At 37.1% G+C, this 13,758-nt stretch overlaps 1 protein-coding gene across 2 annotated transcripts in view; it reads left to right on the top strand.

The window, feature by feature from the left end:
- Positions 1–8,738, top strand: part of NT5C3B (5'-nucleotidase, cytosolic IIIB) — a 25,060-nt gene extending 16,322 nt beyond the window's left edge. For both annotated transcript variants that reach the window (XM_053698882.1, XM_053698873.1), the window contains exons 3-9: positions 3,861–3,930; positions 4,023–4,069; positions 4,816–4,901; positions 5,632–5,721; positions 6,436–6,598; positions 6,709–6,909; positions 7,353–8,738. In XM_053698882.1, the coding sequence (XP_053554857.1) occupies positions 3,861–3,930; positions 4,023–4,069; positions 4,816–4,901; positions 5,632–5,721; positions 6,436–6,598; positions 6,709–6,909; positions 7,353–7,463 (768 nt within the window). In that variant the 3' untranslated portion in view covers positions 7,464–8,738. The remainder of the gene's footprint in view (positions 1–3,860; positions 3,931–4,022; positions 4,070–4,815; positions 4,902–5,631; positions 5,722–6,435; positions 6,599–6,708; positions 6,910–7,352) is intronic.
- Positions 8,739–13,758: the final 5,020 nt, after the last annotated feature.

Below are 13,758 nucleotides of genomic sequence, written 5' to 3'. Positions count from 1 at the left end.
TGTCTTCCAGAAACTGGCAGTAGGACTGGGAGTTGAGCTTGACTCCATCCTCAACCCGAAAAGGCCCCACAAGCTCATATTTGATGATACCAGCCCAAACCAGTACTCCACCTCCACCTTTCTGGCGTCTGAGTCGGACTGGAGCTCTCTGCCCTTTACCAATCCAGCCACGGGCCCATCCATCTGGCCCATCAAGACTCACTCTCATTTCATCAGTCCATAAAACCTTAGAAAAATCAGTGTTGAGATATTTCTTGGCCCAGTCTTGACGTTTCAGCTTGTGTGTCTTGTTCAGTGGTGGTCGTCTTTCAGCCTTTCTTACCTTGGCCATGTCTCTGAGTATTGCACACCTTGTGCTTTTGGGCACTCCAGTGATGTTGCAGCTCTGAAATATGGCCAAACTGGTGGCAAGTGGCATCTTGGCAGCTGCACGCTTGACTTTTCTCAGTTCATGGGCAGTTATTTTGCGCCTTGGTTTTTCCACACGCTTCTTGCGACCCTGTTGACTATTTTGAATGAAACGCTTGATTGTTCGATGATCACGCTTCAGAAGCTTTGCAATTTTAAGAGTGCTGCATCCCTCTGCAAGATATCTCACTATTTTGGACTTTTCTGAGCCTGTCAAGTACTTTCCTTTGGCAAAATGGGTCAAAAGAAGGAAGTTGCCTAATAATTATGCACACCTGATATAGGGTGTTGATGTCATTAGACCACACCCCTTCTCATTACAGAGATGCACATCACCTAATATGCTTAATTGGTAGTAGGCTTTCGAGCCTATACAGCTTGGAGTAAGACAACATGCATAAAGAGGATGATGTGGTCAAAATACTCATTTGCCTAATAATTCTGCAATCCCTGTATATGATGTGGATAGCATTAAGTATCTAATCCAATCAGAAGATAGTTTGGAAACTATATTACAGAGGTTGAAATCACATAGTTCCTTTGCTACTTTTTAATCTATAACAAAAGTTGCTGAGGGTTGTTACCCTTAGCACATGAAGGCATGAGAACTAGGGGTGGGCGAATTAATTTGTATTCAAATTCAAATGTTAGAACGAATGTTTTTGTAGAAATTCGATTCACATAATCAAATGTTGATAGAACCAAAAGAAAACCGGCATTGGTAAAAACTTGAGCTTTATTCTTCGTAGGAAAACATAGCAACATGCTTAAAAACAAGGCACGCACAGACAAGGATAGACTAAGGCCAGCCAAGGTTGAAACATGTTAGACTAATCATAGACACTATTTGTCCAAATTAGCTTTGTGGCTTTATACCACTCCCTAGAACTTGATTGGCTGCCTGTGCTTTAATGCTATTGTACTACTACCCTGAGTATCAGATAAAGCAATTTCCTATCAAGATGTTTACTAATTAAAGTGTGCTCTTATAGCTCCATTAGAGTTTGACCATATCCTGTCTATTGTTGTACTCTATTCTCAATGTCATGCTTAACTTCAGTAACATTTGTTAGTGTAGAAATAGGTTAAGAATTAGAGGTATTTATATCCACTGTCATCGAATGTTGACAAGAACAAATATTCATAAATATTCTATAATCGAATGTCACTGTCGAATGTTCATAATTAGATTGAATGTCCACATTCAATTAGAATGTTTCTATTTCGGATTTGCCATTGGAACAAATAAAGGTATAAAATACTCCATGCTGAAAGCTCCTTTATTTGTTGGAAGCGATCACCACACTGAGCTGATCAGGCAGCCGTTGGCAGAACGCTATTTTGCTGGGAGCTGACATTTCCACCTCTTAGCCAATAGCCGTGCATTTCAAGTGGCGTCAAGCCGAATAGCCCGAAACGTCACCTCACAGCAAAATAGTGTTCTGCTGTGGGCTGCCTGAGCAGCTCAGTGCGGCGAACGCTTCCAACAAATAAAGGAGCTTTCAGCATGAAGTATTTTATACTTCATGACTGAAAGTTCCCTTTATTTGTTCCAATTGTAAATCCTAGTGTTTCACAAATGCTAGGATTTACAATCACTTTAAAGAAAGCATTAGAAATAGTATTACAAATATATAAATTAATTTTTTTTTTTTAATATTGCGTAATTTGAATCGAATTATAAGAAAAATTCAAAACGAATATTACCTTTAAAGAGAGCATTAAAAATACTATTACATTAAACAAACGTTAGAATGTACAAACATTCAAAATCGAAACGAACGAACAAATTTGTTAAAATTATTTTAATTTTTCGAATTTTGTGTACTCTTTAACAGAACATCATGGAAGTGGTGTTTCGGATTGCTTGTTGCCTCAGGGAACTCAAACTTATAGACATGAAACCCAAAATAATTTATTTTTTTTATATATATATATATGATTAAGATACACTGTACTATTTGAAAAAGTTTATTTTTTAAGCTTCATTCTCTTGCTATCCTTTGTAGAACAACATACCTAGGTAGGATCAAGACCGTGTGGGTGGAGCACTTAATGGCAGAATTTTTTCATCATTGCCTTTTTAACAGTGTTACACAAATGACAGCAGTTTTTGATCAATGTAAAACATTGTTAAAAGCATTGATGCTGAACAATTATTATGCTCAACACATTTATTCAAAATGTTTGTGACAGACCAGATATTTGGGAGACAGATTATTTTTTTTGCTATACACACAAACTCAGTAATTTAAATCCTTGTTGTTCCTGAAGGCCCACTCATATAGAAGTGAATTACATGCTGTATTTGTAATAGTGGCGATCAAAGAGTTAAGGTAATTTTTTATATATATACATAGTTAGTATATATTCATACTTAAAGGGACACTAAACCCACATTTTTTATTTCATGATTCAGATAGAGCATGCAATTTTAAGCAACTTTCTAATTTACTCCTATTATCAAACTTGCTATCTTTCTTTAACAAGCAGGAATATGATGCATAGGAGCCGGACCATTTTTAGTTGAGATCCTGGGTTATGCTTGCTTATTGGTGGCTAAATGTAAGCCACCAATAAGCAAGCGCTATTCATGGTGCTGAACCTAAAATTGGCTGGCTGCTAAGATTTACATCCCTGCTTTTTAAATAAAGATAGAAAGAGAACGAAGAAAAATTGATAATAGGAGTAAATTGTAAAGTTGCTTAAAATTTCATGCTCTTTTTGAATCATGAAAGAAAAAAAATGTGAGTTTAGTATTCCTTTAAAGGGACAGTCAAGTCCAAAAAAACTTTCATGATTTAAATAGGGCATGTAATTTTAAACAACTTCCCAATTTACTTTTATCACCAATTTTGCTTTGTTCTCTTGGTATTCTTAGTTGAAAGCTAAAACTAGGAGGTTCATATGTTAATTTCTTAGACCTTGAAGACTGCCTTTAAGCTTTAATGCATTTTGACCACTAGAAGGCATTAGTTCATGTTTTTCATATAGATAACGTTGAGCTCATACACGTGAAGTGACCTAGGAGTGAGCACGGATTGGCTAAAATGCAAGTCTGTCAAAAGAACTGATATAAGGGGGCAGTCAGCAGAAGCTTAGATACAATGTAGTTACAGAGGTAAAATGTGTTTTAAAGTGAAGGTTAAGTCTGGATTAGTCGCTCACTCCGTTCTGCAGTTAATTAAAAATCACATTGATGTTCATTCATCATTTTTACTCAATTTGGTCAGAAACTTTTATATTATACCTTTCAATTCTCGCTCGTTTTACTTTTATTGTCCGCCCGTCATCTTGCCAATTTTGATTGACAGTTTTTTTAAGATGTCATCTCCAATCGCCGTTCCATTTCAGCTAATCTACAGTATTTTCATAACCTAGTGAGGTTACAGGATTTTTCTAGCCTGTCTATCCGTATATGTGAATCTAACTGCATATTCTTTGTGTTGCAGGTGATCTCTGACTTTGATATGACGCTCAGCAGGTTTCAGTATAATGGCGAGAGATGTCCCACCTGCTATAGTGAGTATTTGGCTGCAATCTTTATTCTGCCCGGTGGGCTCCTGTAAACTTTAAAGGTCCGATCAGCCACCTGACCACATCTTTCTACACAGATATTATCGACAACAGTAAGATCATAAGTGAAGATTGCAGGAAGAAGGTAAGCTACTGTCTCCCATTTTTAAAGTCATCCACAGTTGCTACTTTACGTTGCAGCTCTGTGGATATCTCTGTGGGAGCCTGTTTATCTTGTTTTGGTGTTACTGTTTCCTAAAGCTCGTCTAACAAATGTACTGGTGTACTTGCACATCACTTTTAGAAGCAAAGCTTTGCCCTTACTGAGAGGGAGTAATTCATCCTCACACTGGCCTTGTAAGGTTTTGATTCTAGAATAGAGGGACTTGTCACAACTATTTATACAGATCCCTATAAGGGACTGTCCCATTAAAGGGACGTTAAACTCTTAAAAACTTTCTATCCTATCTATTAAGAGTATTTGTTAAACATGAAAGAAAAAATAATTATTGCGTGAAAAGGAAAAAAAAGGTTAAACTAATGTCATTTTAAATTTGAAGCTAACAGAATGTGCATGTTTGTATAAAATTGAACCCTGAGTACTGATTGCTTTTGGCTTTATTGGTGGACAATGACACACCTCACAATCATTTCCCTTTTGGGCTGTAAAGGGAAAAATGTTTCCTTTACCCACCCCCCAAAAATAGCTTAAAATACCCTCTCAGATGCAACAAGTAAATGTCCCTTTAATCATGCCACTGCCATTCTTTCATTTTTCTCCTAGTATGTTTATCATTCGTATATACGTTTTTTCCCATCAGTTGTTCATAGGTGGTTGTTCAAGCACATTACAATATTAAAAACATCACACGTTTTTAAATTCTTTTCTAGTTGAAAGAACTTTTCAACATCTACTACCCCCTCGAGATCGATTCTAATTTGACCATCAAGGAGAAGTATCCACTTATGGTTGAATGGTAAGCCCCGAGGCAGAACTTTTTTTTTTTTTTTGTGTGAAAATTTTTCTGCAGTGTCTCACTGCACGCACACGTGTGTGTGTGTGTGTATATATATATATATATATATATATATACATACACACACACACACATTTTTATATATATGTGTGTTTCGCTTTTATAGTTGTTATTTTTTGCTATCTGTAAAGACATACTGACATTACTAATTGTCAATAAATTCAGAATCCACTCTATTTTTTTCTTTGTTTTCTAAAAGCTGTGAACAGTCAAACAGCCATGATACTATTAACCCTTTTAAGTCTGTGCTGTTTTTTCTTTTCATCATTTTTTGAGATGGAGCTTACTCATTTGGTTAATTTAGTGACATTTCATGATATCATTCATTGAATTATGATACATTTAATAACATTGTTCTGTTTATTGTCAGAGATTTGTATTTAATTTTGAAATTGTATAGGATTCCATTTCTTAAAGTGTAGCAAGATGATAGAAGATACCAATCCTCAAGACCCACTATCAAAGCAGGGTGTAGGATGTTTGAACTACAAGATATTAGCTGTACAGTAATCTTCTTTAACTAATATGTGTTATCCCAAAAATCTTATACATTACTGGGTCCTAAGTGTTTTTAGATCCCTGCTTTAGAAGGTCCATCTTGTAGTAACTTGGAGTAGATGCTGATTCTGAGAGTTATGATACCTAAGTAATATGGTCATATATCTTTCAGGTGGAGTAAAGCTCATGTTCTTCTCTGTGAACAGAAGATCCAGAAGGAGAAGCTTTCTCAAGTGGTGAAGGAGTCTCAAGCCAAACTGAGGTATGGCCCAGAGTAACTACTGTACACTAGAAGTCATTACCAGATTGATTTGTCATGCCTTGAATTGAGCAAATCCTTTGTGAACCACTAAACCCCTAAGGTCTTTCTATGGTTATTGCGTTGTTAATAGAGCGGTCTTGCTGCCCAGCGGCGTGACCGCGCTATTTCCGGTTACCAGTGGGAAGGCGGGAGGGTATAATAGCACTATTATAAACAAGAAAACTCTTAATGACTAGTGAAGTACATGGTATGTTGCAGACGTTAAGGGGTTAATATGCATATTAAAAAAAAAATACAAACCATCTCTTCCATTACTGTTTGCTTACACTAATTGAGCTTTAGTTGTCCTTCATTTATCTGTCAGTGCTCACCATTGGTAACCTACCACTCAACACCAAGCTAAAACACCAGACCAAGCAGTCTCACTTTAATCCTTCCCCCCGGCCCTGTTCACCGTATCTCACCATGATTTCTTGAAAGTGTTTCTTGGTGCCTCCACTCACATTGTCTTATCAAAATCAGTTGACATCTCTTTTCCAACAGGACAAATCACACACTATCTTCTGCTGTCACTTTTGCCACCTTGGGATCCTGCCTGTCTGTCGCCTTCCCTAGTGGTAGCCTAGAACGCCCCTCTTGTTTTTGTTATCACATGTTCCCTGCCATTCATTTAAGCAATGCCATTTGCCTTTTTTCTCTTTTTTTTTCTTTTAGGGAGGGATTTGAGGTATTCTTTAATAGTTTATACCGCAGTGAGATCCCGCTCTTTATCTTTTCAGCTGGAATTGGGGATGTCTTGGAGGAGATTATCCGCCAGGCAGGTGTCTATCACCAAAACATAAAAGTGGTTTCCAACTACATGGACTTTGATGACAATGTGAGTAGCTTAAGTTGAGAGATGCCTATAACTGAAATCTAGCCATCCCATCTACTAGAAAGTGAGATTTTTACCTCTGTAAAATAAAACCATGTATCTTCCTCTTTTAGGGTCTCCTAACTGGCTTTAAGGGGGATTTGATTCACACTTACAATAAGAATAACTCTGTATTACGGGACACTGAGTATTTCCAGCAGATTAGTGACCGCAGTCATATCCTTCTCCTGGGGGACACACTGGGAGACCTTACAATGGCTGATGGAGTCCCCACTGTGGATAACATTTTAAGAATTGGCTTCCTGAATGACAAGGTGGGCTGTAGATCTCCCTCTTTCTCCTGTGTGTGTGTATTCTTATTAGTCCTTCTCACTCTCAAAGAGCCATCTCAGGAACCAAAATGTGCACATTCAGAACTGTATAAAATAAGTTTTAAAAGAAGCACCCAGTATAATTTACATTAGGTTTCCCATTTTGAAAGATCTCAATTCAGTAGGAATGGTATATATATATTAGTATTCCGATATACAGCCAAGTTTCTTTTCAGTTTAAATTGTCTGTGTAATAACGTTACAAGAATGAAGTACATGGTAACAACAAGCATCTTAACCATCTTATTAAACAATAAGCTACTTTCTCTGTAACCATAGTATATGTGGCTTAAAGAAACATTAAACTTTACCTCTTTTTCCCCCTCTTATTTCCTTTTTTTTCCTCTGGTATACTCACACTTTTATGTATTATTTTGTCTCTTCAGATTGAGGAACAAGCAGAAGTTTTCCTTCAGTCATATGACATAGTTCTTGTTCAAGATGAGACACTTGATGTGGTTAATGGGATTCTCCAATATATTACTCCTAGGAACTGATCTCCATTTACAACACCATAACCGACAGAACCTCTGCTGTTTAGAGTTTATGTGGAGTGGCGTTTCAGAGGATCATTTCCCTGTGATATGGAGACAAGAGTCTTGCCACTATCAAAGTTGTAAAATGCATCTTCAGTTTTAAATTAAAGGCTTAAACATCCTTAATGAACATAAATGTTGGGGGGAAAAACTCAAAACAGTGTTGTTAAAGAATATACCTATCATAAATGTATAAAGAGCATGTGATTTCAAAAACAACGGTAGTTTAGGAATTAATGCTGTGTGTACAGTCACCTAGTGATTATGCATTTGGGTGAAAGGTTGACTTTACCCTTTGTGATGTTTTATTGTATCCATCATCCATCTACCGTTGTTGAGAATTTCTGACTGAGATCCAAATTTATCGAAATTTTTAAATATCTGGAATCAGGTTTCTAAGTAGCCAGTTGATAGTTGTAAAATGATTTCCTCATTAGTAAGTATATAGAAAGTTATCTGGAGTGTAAATCACTTAATTTTCCTAATGTTCGATTCTAACCTTTTTCTGCACCGTGTCTCTGCTGGATTTAGTTTCGGCCTTATCAGGTAAGGTTTCTAGGCAGGGTTAAGCCATATACTTTTATAAGGTGCATTTTTCTATATTTATGTGTTTCTTTACAATATGTTTTCGTAGCAGCAACTTTTAAATAGCAAAAATGTTTTTCTTATAATATTTTGTTGTGAGCCTTCTTCTGGCCATCTATTATAAGCCAGCAAAGGAGTTAAACACATCCATTGTAACCCACACTGCAAAACCTGAGCAGGACATGGATAATGAATAGCCACAGCTATTGGCCTACTGGTTGTGTCCTTAGGAGTGCCATTGCATTTCTGAGCAGGATTTTTGCTATTTGTGGGCATAAACACATAATAAGAACATTTTGTTAGAGTATTCTATTTTTGCATTAACACGTCCCTTTAAATAATTGTAGGAACTGTCAAAGTAAATCATTTAACTAAAATAAGTTCTATCAATCAGTAATAAGGAAAAAAATCTTTTTGAAATTTAAAATTTATATAAGGGAACTAATAATATAAATCTTAAGCAATTATATAGACAAAATGTCACTACTGAGATTTTGTTTTTATTTTCTAGGAATCATTTATTTACGTGGTTGCTTACAGCATTACTTCCCTTATACCTAAACCAAATCCTTATTTTTATTTTTTTTTAATTTAAATTTTAATGTATTTCCTTTTGAAATTTCCTATAATTAATAAAAACAAATGAGCAATTTCCTGACAAAGTTTATTTAGTTTGTTTACAAACTGTTGTAACCTGTCATTTTAATAAAAAATACAAAAGAATTCTAAGCATAAAAATGAGTATGTAAGTTATCTATCCTTGGTAAAATGAATGTATCCTGATAGATTGGATTCATATCCTGATGGCTGTGGTGGGCAAAGCTAAGTGTATGAACATTCTGAGAAGGCAAAAGACATACGGCTAGATTTAGAGTTTTGTCGGTAACGACCCGCGTAGCTAACGCTGGCTTTTTTCTGGCCGCACCTTTTAAATACCTCTGGTATTGAGAGTTCACAGAATGGCTGCGTTAGGCTCCAAAAAGGGAGCGTACAGGCATATTTAACGCCACTGCAACTCTCGATACCAGAGTTGCTTACGGACGCGGCCAGCTTCAAAAACGTGCTCGTGCACGATTCCCCCATAGAAAACAATGGGGCTGTTTGAGCTGAAAAAAAACCTAACACCTGCAAAAAAGCCGCGTTCAGCTCCTAACGCAGCCCCATTGTTTCCTATGGGGAAACACTTCCTACGTCTGCACCTAACACTCTAACATGTACCCCGAGTCTAAACACCCCTAACCTTACACTTATTAACCCCTAATCTGCCGCCCCCGCTATCGCTGACCCCTGCATATTATTATTAACCCCTAATCTGCCGCTCCGTAAACCGCCGCTACTTACATTATCCCTATGTACCCCTAATCTGCTGCCCCTAACACCGCCAACCCCTATATTATATTTATTAACCCCTAATCTGCCCCCCACAACGTCGCCTCCACCTAACTACACTTATTAACCCCTAATCTGCCGAGCGGACTGCACCGCTATTATAATAAAGTTATTAACCCCTAATCCGCCTCACTAACCCTATAATAAATAATATTAACCCCTAATCTGCCCTCCCTAACATCGCCGACACCTAACTTCAAACATTAACCCCTAATCTGCCGACTGGAGCTCACCGCTATTCTAATAAATGTATTAACCCCTAAAGCTAAGTCTAACACTAACACCCCCCTAAGTTAAATATAATTTACTCTTATTAAATAAATTGTTCCTATTTAAATCTAAATACTTACCTGTAAAATAAACCCTAATATAGCTACAACATAAATTATAATTATATTATAGCTATTTTAGGATTAATATTTATTTTACAGGTAACTTTGTATTTATTTTAACCAGGTACAATAGCTATTAAATAGTTAAGAACTATTTAATAGTTAAAATAATTACAAAATTACCTGTAAAATAAATCCTAACCTAAGTTACAATTAAACCTAACACTACACTATCAATAAATTAATTAAATAAAATACCTACAATTACCTACAATTAAACCTAACACTACACTATCAATAAATTAATTAAATACAATATCTACCAATAAATACAATGAAATAAACTAACTAAAGTACAAAAAATAAAAAAGAACTAAGTTACAAAAAATAAAAAAATATTTACAAACATCAGAAAAATATTACAATTTTAAACTAATTACACCTACTCTAAGCCCCCTAATAAAATAACAAAGCCCCCCAAAATAAAAAATGCCCTACCCTATTCTAAATTAAAAAAGTTCAAAGCTCTTTTACCTTACCAGCCCTGAACAGGGCCCTTTGCGGGGCATGCCCCAAGAAATTCAGCTCTTTTGCCTGTAAAAAAACACATACAATACCCCCCCCAACATTACAACCCACCACCCACATACCCCTAATCTAACCCAAACCCCCCTTAAATAAACCTAACACTAAGCCCCTGAAGATCTTCCTACCTTATCTTCACCATACCAGGTTCACCGATCGGTCCTCGGAAGTGTTGATCCAAGCCCAAGCGGGGGGCTGAAGAGTGACGTCCATCCTCGGGCTGAAGTCTGGATCCAAGCGGCGGCTGAAGAAATCCATCCTTGGGGGGCTGAAGTCGGAAGTCCATCATTGGGATGAAGTCTTCTATCAAGCCGCATCTTCAATCTTCTTTCTTCTGGAGCGGAGCGGAACCATCTTCTTCCAAGCCGACACGGAACATCCTCTTCAACCGACGACTAGACGACGAATGACGGTTCCTTTAAATGACGTCATCCAAGATGGCGTCCCTCGAATTCCGATTGGCTGATAGGATTCTATCAGCCAATCGGAATTAAGGTAGGAATGTTCCGATCAGCCAATAGAATGCGAGCTCAATCTGATTGGCTGATTGGATCAGCCAATCGGATTGAACTTGATTCTGATTGGCTGATTCCATCAGCCAATCAGAATATTCCTACCTTAATTCCGATTGGCTGATAGAATCCTATCAGCCAATCGGAATTCGATGGACGCCATCTTGGATGATGTCATTTAAAGGAACCGTCATTCGTCGTCTAGTCGTCGGTTGAAGAGGATGTTCCGCGTCGGCTTGGAAGAAGATGGTTCCGCTCCAGAAGAAGATTGAAGATGCGGCTTGATAGAAGACTTCATCCCGATGATGGACTTCCGACTTCAGCCCGAGTATGGATTTCTTCAGCCGCCGCTTGGATCCAGACTTCAGCCCGAGGATGGACGTCACTCTTCAGCCCCCCGCTTGGGCTTGGATCAACACTTCCGAGGACCGATCGGTGAACCTGGTATGGTGAAGATAAGGTAGGAAGATCTTCAGGGGCTTAGTGTTAGGTTTATTTAAGGGGGGTTTGGGTTAGATTAGGGGTATGTGGGTGGTGGGTTGTAATGTTGGGGGGGGGGGGTATTGTATGTGTTTTTTTTACAGGCAAAAGAGCTGAATTTCTTGGGGCCTGCCCCACAAAGGGCCCTGTTCAGGGCTGGTAAGGTAAAAGAGCTTTGAACTTTTTAAATTTAGAATAGGGTAGGGCATTTTTTATTTTGGGGGGCTTTGTTATTTTATTAGGGGGCTTAGAGTAGGTGTAATTAGTTTAAAATTGTTGTAATATTTTTCTAATGTTTGTAAATATTTTTTTATTTTTTGTAACTTAGTTCTTTTTTATTTTTTGTACTTTAGTTAGTTTATTTCATTGTAGTTATTTGTAGATATTTTATTTAAATAATTTATTGATGGTGTAGTGTTAGGTTTAATTGTAGATAATTGTAGGTATTTTATTTAATTTATTGATAGTGTAGTGTTAGGTTTAATTGTAACTTAGGTTAGGATTTATTTTACAGGTAATTTTGTAATTATTTTAGCTATTAAATAGTTCTTAACTATTTAATAGCTATTGTACCTGGTTAAAATAAATACAAATTTACCTGTAAAATAAATATTAATCCTAAAATAGCTATAATATAATTATAATTTATATTGTAGCTATATTAGGGTTTATTTTACAGGTAAGTATTTAGCTTTAAATAGGAATAATTTATTTAATAAGAGTTAATTTATTTCGTTAGAATAAAATTATATTTAACTTAGGGGGGTGTTAGGGTTAAAATTAGCTTTAGGGGTTAAAAAAATTATTAGAGTAGCGGTGAGCTCCGATCGGCAGATTAGGGGTTAATACTTGAAGTTAGGTGTCGGCGATGTTAGGGAGGGCAGATTAGGGGTTAATACTATTTATTATAGGGTTATTGAGGCGGGAGTGAGGCGGATTAGGGGTTAATAACTTTATTATAGTAGCGGTGCGGTCCGCTCGGCAGATTAGGGGTTAATAAGTGTAGGCAGGTGGAGGCGACGTTGTGGGGGGCAGGTTAGGGGTTAATAAATATAATATAGGGGTCGGCGGTGTTAGGGGCAGCAGATTAGGGGTACATAAGTATAACGTAGGTGGCGGTAGGCAGATTAGGGGTTAAAAAAATTTAATTGAGTGGCGGCGATGTGGGGGGCCCTCGGTTTAGGGGTACATAGGTAGTTTATGGGTGTTAGTGTACTTTAGAGCACAGTAGTTAAGAGCTTTATGAACCGGCGTTAGCCCAGAAAGCTCTTAACTACTGACTTTTTTCTGCGGCTGGAGTTTTGTCGTTAGAATTCTAACGCTCACTTCAGACACGACTCTAAATACCGGAGTTAGAAAGATCCCATTGAAAAGATAGGATACGCAATTGACGTAAGGGGATCTGCGGTATGGAAAAGTCGTGGCTGAAAAGTGAGCGTTAGACCCTTTCCTGACTGACTCCAAATACCGGCGGTAGCCTAAAACCAGCGTTAGGAGCCTCTAACGCTGGTTTTCATGGCTACCGCCAAACTCTAAATCTAGGCCTTAGGTTGCCTGATAGGTAAGAAGGTGATATATACATATTATGATGATGCTGGAGTGTAGTTCGATGTTGTGTATTAAGCGTTCTATATTAGTGTATTATAGAAGGAAAGTATTCTGATATCTGTATTTTTAGAGGTGGTGAGAAGCTTTAGATGGTTAAACTGAAAGGCCCTAATCTGATAGGGCAGCACAGACTTTAATCGTTTTGATGTTAATAAAAGAAGTAGCATAAAAGCTGTATTTTAAGTGCAGTGAAGAATCTAAAAAAAAAAAATATGAAAAGAGCATAACTCCAACTCAAGTATATTTATTGCTAAAAGCCAGACCTACATAAATTGCACTTGCTTAAAGGGACATGAAACACAATTATTTTTCTTTCATGGTTTAGAAAGAGCATGCGATTTTAAACAACTTTCTAATTTACTTCTATTATCTCATTTGCTTTATTCTCTTGATATCCTTTGCTTAAAAGCATATCTAGATAGGCTCAGTAGCTGCTGATTGGTGGCTGCATATAGATGCCTTGTGTGATTGGCTCACCCATGTGCATTGCTATTTCTTCATCAAAGGATATCTAAAGGATGAAGAAAATTAGATAATAGAAGTAAAATTGAATGCTGTTTAAAATAGTTTTGTCTATGTGAATATTGAAAGGAAAAAAAATTGGGTTTAATGTCCCTTTAAGGGGCAGTTTACTTGAAAATTCTTATTGTATAAAAAGATAGATAATCCCTTTATTACCAACTAGTACTAAAGCCCGTGTACACGGGCCATTTTTTGCAGTACAGCGGTCCCACCCCTTGCTCTCTCCCCCCTCTCTTTTGCTCT

Source organism: Bombina bombina, chromosome 1 (assembly GCF_027579735.1).
Source record: "Bombina bombina isolate aBomBom1 chromosome 1, aBomBom1.pri, whole genome shotgun sequence".
In the NCBI taxonomy this organism is placed as follows: domain Eukaryota; kingdom Metazoa; phylum Chordata; class Amphibia; order Anura; family Bombinatoridae; genus Bombina; species Bombina bombina.
The sequence above is the reverse complement of the archived record's forward strand: the minus strand, read 5'-3'. Positions and strand labels throughout refer to the sequence as shown.